Source organism: Oenanthe melanoleuca, chromosome 13, assembly GCF_029582105.1.
Source record: "Oenanthe melanoleuca isolate GR-GAL-2019-014 chromosome 13, OMel1.0, whole genome shotgun sequence".
NCBI classification, from domain to species: domain Eukaryota; kingdom Metazoa; phylum Chordata; class Aves; order Passeriformes; family Muscicapidae; genus Oenanthe; species Oenanthe melanoleuca.
This window is the reverse complement of record NC_079347.1, coordinates 9,472,414-9,482,798: the sequence shown is the minus strand read 5'-3', so window position 1 is coordinate 9,482,798 and position 10,385 is coordinate 9,472,414. Positions and strand designations below refer to the sequence as shown.

The window sequence follows — 10,385 nt, the reverse complement described above, 5'->3', positions numbered from 1 at the left end:
CCTGCACCTGCAGTGCCCTGAAAGCCCCCACAGCCTGGAATGGGCTTCTCCAAAGGGGGCAGGTAGAGAGGTACCAGCAAGGCAAGGTCCTGGCCAAGAGATGAGAGCACAGCTGACTGTGCTGGAGATGACTAAGAGTCATGGGGACGTGGAGAACTCTTGGTTTTGGCCAGAGGGATGGCTGGAGAGTGTGAGAGAGTCCAGAGAGAAGGAAAGGCAGCTTTTGGCCAAAGAACATGTCCCCTCAGCAGTTTTTCCTGGCAGGATGCAGGGAAGAAGAACATGAATTAGAGGCAGTATGGTGCTCTGGGGGGCTCCTGCCCAGAGCAGGGGGGCTGTCAGGCAGCTGGGCCACAGGAGATGTCTGCTTGATTATTCTTTCCTCCTTTCGAGCCAAAGGGGCTTTTTAAAGGATGTTTGTTTCCCTCCTTCTTCTTTTTAAGTATTTTTTTGTTCCCCAGGAACAAATGCCAGCTCAGAGAGAACTGACTCACCAATGTGAATAAGTATTAAACCAGACAGGTTTAATAGAGAGAAGGGAAACAACCTCTCAGCCCTCCTCCTTCTCTTTGAGGGGGTCTCTTGCAGAGCATTTCTGATGGCAGTGATCCCCAGGTGACAGCCTGGACACATGGGTCCCAGCCTGGACTGGGGATCCCTGGGAATGCTCACTGGGACAAATTTGGGGTCCCTCCCTCCTTTGTGTCCCTTTCTTCCTCCTGCAGGCTGCACCCCAAATCTTATGTTCAATCAGCAGCTCAGCCACAGGAGTGCTGCTGGAACTGATGTGCCCAGGCAGCTCTGAGCACAGGGCAGGGATGCTCTCAGAGAAACTGCAACCTTGCTTTGAACAACTTGAACCCCAGGAATATCTGTGGAGCCCCTGATGGTTGGAAAGATGGGATGAGGCTTGCTCAGTGCCTGGTAGGCTGGCTGGGGAGGGGGAATGGAGGCTGCTGTGAGCCCTGGATGGGAGCACTGGGGGTAAGCCTTGTTTCCCAGGCTGGGAGCCCTGTGGGACCCCAGCACTGAGCACAGCTCATGCCTGCCTGAACTGCCCTGCAGCAGTCTGGGGACACACATGGAGCACCTGTGTCCTGCTGGTACCCCCACAGCTACAGGGTTTGTCACTGCAGTCTCTCTGCTTCCCTGGGCTCTTCCATGGGGTGTCTGTCTCATCACTGCAGAGGAGAATTGTTTTGGAGTGGGGGAAATGCCCTGCTGGGGGTCCCCATGTTGGCCTGCTCATTTCCAGCCCCATGACCACTCTCCACATATCCTGACATGCAAAAGGTCTGCTAGGTAGGGATCAGTAGGATCCTGAAGGGTTCAGGGCTGAGATCTGCTAATTCCCCTTCTCTGCTTCCCCCTGAGCCTTTGATGCAGCCTCTCTGGACAAAAGGGGATTTTTTTTTTCTTCCTGCTGATTCAGCTCCTGGAGAAAAATGCCCTGAGCCTTGCCAGGTGACTCAGAGCATATCTGGGGAGAATCAGCCTGAGCTGGTCAGAGAGACTGCAAACCTCCACTCTGGAAAAATGGGCAAAGGCAGGAACCCAGAACAGGCTGTGTTGGAAAGGGGAGCCCTGCTGGAACTTGGACCTGCTTGCTGCTGCACTCTATGCCTTGGACCTCTGGGTACACAGAGAACTTCCAGGAGCTGAGGGAAGCACGACTGTTGCCAGTGGGTGCTGCATCATGTAGCCAGAAAAACAGGATTACCACTGATGTGTTTGAACCAAAAACTCTCCTAGCAGCAACCCTGGGCTTTCCAAGCACATGGCTCAGAGCAGATGCAAACATCTCTGAGATGGATTTTGGAGGAGCAGTTAAATTTGAGCTAGAGAGAGGAGAAAACTTTGGGTAAGGCTCACAAGATGCCTGTCTCTCATGTGGCTGGAAAGGTGACTGGGGAAAGGTGATTGAGTAGAGTGACATGTGGGTCTGAGGCAGTGGTGGTGTGGAGAGCCAGGATTTTGCAGTTGCATCTTTTGAACAAATTCCTCATCCTAGAGGGAAGGAGGAGAGCTGGACATGGGGAGCCCTTGTGCTGCAGTGTGGCTCCTTCTGGAGCCATTCCTGCTCTATTGCTGAATCCAGGCCCTCCCACTGCCCTGAGCTATTAAACTATGTGGAAAAATCAGTGGTGTGGTATCTGCCATCTCCTCCAGCCCGGCCACTTTCAGTTTGTCATTTCTCCTGCATCCGCACCCTGACCTGAGCACAGACCCAACAATGCTCCAAGGAGCCAAGTCCTAAGCTGGGACTGCTGGCCCAAACCCCAGGAGTTGGGGACATGGGAATGACTCCTGGTATCCTTCCCTCTACCCACTGCCACATGAGCCACCAGCTACCAGAGAGATGGGGCAGATCCTGCCCCCTTTCCTTACCCTGTCTCTGTGCTCCTTGCTCCTTGCAGTGCTTCTCCCTGCCTGGCTCCCTTGGCTTTCACTAAGCACTGGGGTCATGCACAGGGTATTAATGTGCTTAGCCTTCACCCACCACAGGGTTAAGCTGCATTCCCAGCCCCATCTGAGTGGGAGAAACCAAAAGCAGGCAAATAAAGGAAGAGATGGGACTTTGCAAAATGAAAAACACCTTTATTTTTAAACTCTTTCTTTAAAAACATATTTGTAAAAGTTTACAGCATAAAAATAATATCTCATGGCTATAAATGTGACGTAGTACAAATCCTACAAATACAACTGTAAACCTAGAAAAATGTTAACTCTTTGGTACCTTAGTCTGAACTCTGTTTTATCCTTCACCCTCATGCTGATTTTGACAGAGAGCATGGAGATAGGTGCTGCTGCTGTTCAGAAAGGCTGCAGAGGAACAGTGTGATGCCAGCAACCAGCAGGATGGGCAGAGGGCACACTCTGGGCAAGATTTGCAGCTCTGGTGCAATCAGTCCATGAAGGAGGAAAGAAGAGGAATGATGGGACACTGCAGGACTCCCAGCACAAGTTGGCTTCCCTGTCTCCTCCCACCTCAGGCAAGAGTCATCCTTCCAAAGCTGCTGGAGCAGCTCCCCTGCCCTTGCCAAAGCCAACTAGATGCACCTTGGCATTTCCCAGAGGTGAAACATGGGAACTATGCTGCTAGCCCTGCAGCCCATGTGCTGGCCTATGAACACTTACTCTTAGCAATATCTGGTCTGCTTTGGGCAAGTCCTGCAGGTGACAGGGTGTCTCCACTGTTACAACCAGCACTGGCCACTCAGCATCCAGGCAGGTCTGGGATCTGCTGCAGGAATGACCTGCTGGAGCTGCCCTGGCACCTGAGGCAAGGGATGCCAAAAGGGCCACCAAAGGGCAACCTTTGTGTTCTCCAAGTGGGAGCACAGCCAGGCTGCATCCAGGCTCCCTGATCATCCTGGCACCTGAGCTATGCACTGAGCCCAGCCAGGGCTCTGCCTTGTGCTTGTGTTGGAACAGGGGGTTTGTCTCCCTAGCACTCTGTGAAATCCCCTCCTGCACATCTGCCAGCTCTGCACAGACCTTGGGCTTCCCCACAGGCAAACCCTAAGTGCTTGGTACCTTTATTTGTGGTGCTGTCTCTCCCTCAGCCCTGACTGGGAAGGAAGAGAAGAGCTGCTTCTCCCTCGTGGCTGACTTCCCCTGGCTGCACATCTGCACTGCACTTCTGCCCCATCCCTTGAACAGGCCCCTGGGCAGGTGAACAGAGACAATTTAGTTACAAGTAAAGTCCGCTGTGCTCTAGATTTCTTAACACAACACAAACAAACACTAAACGTGACACTCGCGCTTAAGAAAATACCACACTCAAACTGAGAAGGATAAAAGGATTAAAAACTGTGCACACATCAGTCTGAGGAACAACTTAAATGTGGAAAGAGACACCAGAGTGCTGCATTATTTTCTGGTATACACGTATGAAATAGTGACTGGCAGTGGGATTATGCATATACTGGTTCTGATAACAATGTAACAGCTGTAGAGTAAAATATAATCTACAAATAAAAGATATTGCACTAGAGATGGGCCCAAGCTGTGGCATGTGTTCCTTCATGGGGGGCTCAGTTTGGGTCCACCTCTAAACACAAAAACACACCCAAACAAAAAATACTGATCTTCAAAACAGAAAACCCAGTGAGACCAGTTCCCTTCAGAGTCTCAACAGAGAAATTACAGCTACAAAACTGATGGGCACAGGACAGCCAAACATTTCTCCTGGCCCTCACCTGCCAGGCCATGCAGGGACTGGAATGTTGGCAGGAGAGAGAGAGGGAGGGTGGGGCTGGATCTGTCATCCCCAGCTCTGCCAAGCCCTCTCTTTGAGGGATGCTTGGAAAAATATGTTGGCTTTGTCCAGCTGCCAGCTTGTCCCTGGCTGAGAAGGTCTGGTCACTGCAACTTGCTAAAGGTGCTGTGAAAGGTTGAGTAAGGACAGGAAAATACCACAAAGTGCAAGACTCAGCCCTTAAAATCAGGGGGCCAAGGGCAAGGATTTGGTTATATTCCTCTGGAGTGCAGAATGGTACCATTTTGCAGAGTCTGGTGTACCTACTTTAAGAAGGATTAGGGAGGTGGGGGTAGCACCCCATCAGCAGCCAGAACAGATTTTGATGCTAATAATAATTGCAGTAAATCTACAAATGGGACAAAATGCAATAGGTATTTAAATTAGCTAATGCCCAACTAATAGAATAAAATACATGAGCTCCCCCAGCAGGGAGATCTCTCCTTTCAGGACTGTGGAAACTATTTGATAGTGGGAAATTTGTAATCTCATTAGCAATTAAATCTGTACAAGATGAAGTTTAGAACAGGATTTTTGAAATAAGCAGATGGCCAAAGGGAAAGTGAGAAGCTGTTAACTGATGGGGAAATCTTTGGGCTGGATGGAGGTAGTAAAAGTAGCTCTTTCATATTGTCCTTGTTGCTAGAAGTATCTAATATTTTTATTAGTCAGTCCAGCCCAAAAATAACAGTTTGTTAACAAAATTTGCTGATGACCCAATGTCTGGAGCAGCAGGGAGTAGCTTGGTTAGAAATGCTGGAAGTGTAGAAAGATGTAGGTGCCTAGACTGGTCAGAGGATGAGTCCAAGCTCTCAGCATGTTGTGGTTGGGAAAAAGCCAATATTATCCAGAGGTACACCAGGCAAGTAGAGACCAGCACTGGCCAGAACTATTAATGCCCTGTGTGAAGTCTAGGTTTGACCTCACCTGGAATGCTGGGTACTTCTGGTCACCTTTGATAGAGAAGGATGAATCAAAAATGGAGCTGGTGTAGACAGGGGCTATTAGGATAATCTGATGTGCCATCCCATGGACTCGAGTGACACAGATCCTGCCAAGCACCTTACATGTTAAAAAAAATTCAAGTGATCTGACCCAAAGGATCTCATAAATTACTGCTTCTCTGCAGTGAGGATCATTTAATGAACTGTGGCCAGAGGAGATGACTCCTTCATTACAAGCAGGAGGAACAGAAGATGGAAAAACAGTTGTCATTCACAGTATGTTTCCTATGGATGGTGGGGAATCTGACCACATAGGCTGAAAATATCCTCTGCTGGCTGCCAATAAAAGTGGTATTTCTTATGTTCACATTTTACCAAGGACATCAGCCCACAAAACACCTACTCCTCCTTTAGCTGCATAAGTGGTAGCACTGGAATGGCAGAAAACTTAAAACAGAAGCTGTTTTGCTGGGGATTTCTGGCAGAAGTTTCCATATTTTCAAGAAAAAAATTAAATTCTCAGTGGCTCTGAGATGGCAGAAGCCCAGCAAGATGCTGGTTGAATTTCTGATTTTGTAAACCTTCCTGTGCAGCTCCTGTAGGATGCACAGAGAAATGTGCATGAGTAGGACAGTGAGGAGTTAATGGGAGCAGGGGACATGCAGTGAGCAGAGCCCTGTGTGAAGTGAAACTCATTTCAGAGAAAAACCTGCTGTCTTCTGTGGTGTCAGACCTCTGGTTTTGGGGGTCCAGCTTTCATCTCTGCAGAGGTGGGGTTCACAACTGCTTTCCAAGGCCTGCTGTTCCTCCTGCTTGTTCAAGTGCCAGCTGAGAGCACGAGAAGCCCCTCACCCATCTGTGAGAAGCAGGGGGAAGGTCTGGGACTGTTTAGTTTTCAAACACTCTCCAAGAGAGAGGAATCCTCCCCAATTCTTGTTGCCCTGCTTGGTTCCCTGTGACATTTCACAGCCCTGGCAGGCTGCAAGAGGCTCTGCCTGACCCCAGAGGGTGGCAGGACATGAGACACAGTTCAGCTGTGACCAAGGAGCTTCCCAGCCTCTCTCCCTCTCTTTCTTTGGAGCTATCCCTGCATTGGTGTTCTGGCATCCTTATTTCTGCCCATAATCTTGCTGTAACTCAGGAGGGAACAGTGAGCCCTCCCATCCTGAGAAAGGGTGTTTGGGTGAACAGTTTATCAAAGGTGAGCCTTTGCTTCCCAAAGATAAGGCACAAGGATTCTGCAGCTGGCGTGGTTATATGATTTCCCAGCACATGAGCTGGGTGTAGTGGCAGTAGATTAATGAATAACCATATTGCTTCCTTATACTGGCCCTGGCTAGTGGATTAATATATTTGTTCCCTTTAAATCTTCAACGGAGAATAATTAGCTTAGTGTCCACACAGACAACACGAACAACAGTGACTGCCCTCATTGCTTCCATAGCCAAGTCATTGTGAGGGCATTGGAGCTCCTGCCATGCCCCTGGGGCTCCTGGTGCCACGCTGTGCACAAAAGGCTGTGACAGCCTCCAGGTGGATGCAGAAATGTGCCCCAGAGCTGTGAATACCTGTAGTGCTTGTGTAGTGTCTATCCACCATAGAAGCTCTGTCAAGAGAGGAAAATGGTAATTCCATCCCTCCCAGGCACTGGCTGGCCTCTTCAGGACTTGACTGTGCTGGAGGAGAATCCAATGTACTCCTGACCTCCAGCAGCTGAAGGCTGGTGTTGCAGATTCTCTACACCCCAGCAATGGGCTCCAGGTGGATGATCTGTCCCAGTGGCATTTCACAGAACCAGGTGTGGCTGGTGCTGACTCCATCAGAGAAGTGCTGGTGCAGAGGAGACAAAACTCCTTGCCATGGAGGAGGAAGAGGCTGGAGTATCATCTTGGCAATGCAAAAAGTGGCATCTCACGGAGATCCAACCCATGTCTTCCACTTGAAAAGATGCTGGTCTGTGAGATGTCTCCCTCCTGCAGTGGTTTGGTCACTGAGGAGGACATGGCAGTGATCTAGAGGGTTTCTGGCACTAAGCCACCTCTCTTTAAGGGGGAAGGGGATGGCAATGGGGAAAAGTCTTTACCTCCCCACCCAGCAGTGGGAGACAGGAGGGAAGGAGGAATGCTGGGACAGGAGGGGATGTCCTGATGTACAAGTGCAAGCATGGCTCTCTGTGACATCTGGGTCAGCCCCTCAGCTGGCCTCTCCATAAGGAGATGCAAAGTCAGACCAGCTCTGACTACAGGAAGCTCTCCTCCACCTCTTGGTGTCCTGTGCTTGGCTCCTGGCAGCCTGGCTGTGGGTCGGATTCCTGCTCCTCGTCCTGCCGGAGGCCCAGAGGGCTGTCACAGGATATTGTAGATGATGTGTTGGCCTCGTTCAGCATAGAGCTGAAGGGAGACAAGAGGGAGAGAGAAATGAGTGCCTTGTCCCAGGTCTCCTGGTGGGAGAGAATTCCCATAAGCTGAGATGTGTGTTGAGTTCCCAGCAGCCCCACTGTATCTGAGTAGCTTCCCACAGTGGAACAGACCACACCAGGTGGGTCTATTCAGCCTTCAAACACAGCACATGGCTGGCTGGGCTCTACAGAACATGGTTCCCTGCGTGCTCTCCTCCCTGTGAGTGGGATTGCTTGTCCTCAGCTGTGCAGGGATGTGACATTGTGCCCTGTCTTAGCTCAGTCCCAGCTCCTCGGGTTCACCTCCATCCCTGTGGGCTCATGCAAGTCACAGCACCTCAGATGGGGTGACACTGCCCTCCTCCTCTCCCAGTATATCCACCCCTAGTCTGTGCCTCAACAGAGCATCCCCATTTCCTCCTGAGGCCCCTGTGTCAGATTTGGACAGCTGGGGGAAAGGACAGCACTCAGAAGGAATGTTTTTACCTGGCCCGGCTGATGGAGGCCTCCTGAGGGAGGTCACAGCTTGTCTCAGGTTTGGGGTCGGGCAGAGGGATGATATAGTCGTTGTCAGCCCCGCTCTGGTGCACGGCTGTGTAGAGGATGCTGCTGCTGGGGGAGCTGGCAGCACGGCGGGCGTTGTTCAGCACAGCAGCCGTGGGTCTGGTGCGCACAACAGCGGGGTGGTCACTCTTCATGAACTCTTCATCCACCTGCTGGTACCTCTGCTCCCACAGGGCAGGTGAGCAAAGAAAGGGAGAAACTTGTGAGTGGGGAGAATGAATCTGTGTGGTGTTTCCTTTTCCTGCCTGCCAGGGTTGTCCTAGAGGGGCTCTAGCTGGGTCCAGCTGCCCTTGCTCCAACAAAGATAGGCCATGAACCTTTCCTAAGGGAGAGATCAGTGGCACAACTTCACAGCTCCAAAATACCAAACAGTATTTTCATCTCCTGGCAGTTGTGCTTTCTACAGTTCCTGAGTTACCAGCTGTCTGTCTGGAGATGCATTTGTCTCAGCAATGTTCCTGGGATGCCCAAACCACCTTCACTGGCTGTTGCAACCAATGCAACCTCAGTCACAGCAAAATCCTCTGGCACTGCAGCACTAAAAACTGGTCTCCAAACCCTGACTGATGGCCCTCACCAAGGCACTGACCCTCCTCTGCCCCTCCAGCACAGACATACCTTTCTGTAGCAGTCCACCAGGAGGTTTCCCATAAGCACCACCAGCTGTGAGAAGGATGGCCTGATCTCAAACTTCTCCTCCCAGCACTTCTGCATGATGTTGTAGCTGCCAAGAGGGAAGGGAGAGTACTGAGTTATCAGGTGATGAAAACAGGTAGAAATGCTTCTGTAAGGCATAAAGCACATTCAGGGCAAACGCGTGTTGACAGCACTCACATTTCATCAGAGGCATGGGTGGGTTTGGACATCCGATAGCCACGTTTGATGGCATTGTAGAACTGCTCATTCATAGGCAGCTCAGGGTATGGAGTGCCTCCTGGGGGTAAAGGGAGAGCAGGAATTAGGCTGCAGAATTGCCTGCCACTCTCCAGACAACATGCATTTCACACTAAGGTTTTCTTATTTCTTTACCTTTCCCGTTTCATTTCACTTCCAAATGCAACGAGAGCATGGGGAAGAAGGAGACAGGGAATGAAGTGCTAGTCTGGCTGATAAAGTAGGGACTTGGGGGTTAGAAATGCATTTTTATTGTTTTTGAAGGGATCCTACTAACATATTATCAGAACTACAGACACGACCACAACCTCCAGGGCACTTACCTAGAGTGAATATCTCCCAAAGAAGAATCCCAAAAGACCACACATCACTCAGGGTGGTGTAGAGGTTGTTGAAGATGCTCTCTGGAGCCATCCACTTAAGGGGCAAGAAGGTCTAAGAGAGAATCAAAAATGAGACAAGAAGAGAGTCAGCTATACCCACAGCACTTGTTTCAACAGATGAGAGCCTGACAGCCAATTTACAAGCAAAGATGACCCTTCAGATCTGCCTGTGAATTCAACACATCTGTTGACATCTGCTGTCAGTCTGTTCTGGAAGGGACCAGTTGCCTCTTTCTTTGTGCAGAACAGACCCAGCAGGCAGGAGGAAAGAATGGATGTGCTGTATCCATTTCCATCACAGCCTGCCATGATGAATGCACAGTGTGTGTTCTCTGTTCCCTTGCTCTTGAGGAGGCCACTGACTTGCACAACCTGACCAAAGACTCCTGAAGAAAGTCCAGGCCTATCTGACTTTGGAAACCTGAGACAGCCTGGAGGGGGCTAAGAGATGACCAGAAAAGAGCCAAAGGATACATCCAGCTTCTTTTCTGTCCTTACTCATGCAGAGTAATAAAAAAGAAAACCTCACTTGACTAGCTTGTAGGCAGCACTGCCTGTGCTGCTCCTGGGATTTGCTTGCACAATGAATACCAAAATAATCCCCAGGAAGGATTGCAAAGGGGCTCAGTTTCATTTCCCATTTTGGACAGGAAACCAGCTATGTCAAGGCTGGACTGAAAACCCCAACTCCTCTGGGGGAGGTTCCCCCTGACCAAGCTCTGAGTACCTGTTTGACAGCACATGGGAGAAAGCATGAGAGAAGTTAAGTAGTTTGTACATTAAAGATTGGGGTTTAAGGCACCTGTCTCTATTCCCAGCTCCCCCAGCCTCAGTTTCTCTGGGAATTACATGGCCTGCTTTGCTTGGGATTGGAGATACACAAATGCCTCAGGAGTGAATAGGTTGTTGTTGAAATCACAAGGAAATGGTATCTGGCAAAG

At 50.1% G+C, this 10,385-nt stretch overlaps 1 protein-coding gene across 3 annotated transcripts in view; it reads right to left on the bottom strand.

The window, feature by feature from the left end:
- Positions 1–2,576: 2,576 nt before the first annotated feature.
- PDGFRB (platelet derived growth factor receptor beta) overlaps positions 2,577–10,385 on the bottom strand; it is a 31,044-nt gene continuing 23,235 nt past the window's right edge. For all 3 annotated transcript variants that reach the window (XM_056502016.1, XM_056502017.1, XM_056502018.1), the window contains exons 19-23: positions 9,385–9,496; positions 9,002–9,101; positions 8,786–8,891; positions 8,090–8,328; positions 2,577–7,595 (exon numbers count right to left, since the gene is read on the bottom strand). In XM_056502016.1, the coding sequence (XP_056357991.1) occupies positions 7,445–7,595; positions 8,090–8,328; positions 8,786–8,891; positions 9,002–9,101; positions 9,385–9,496 (708 nt within the window). In that variant the 3' untranslated portion in view covers positions 2,577–7,444. The remainder of the gene's footprint in view (positions 7,596–8,089; positions 8,329–8,785; positions 8,892–9,001; positions 9,102–9,384; positions 9,497–10,385) is intronic.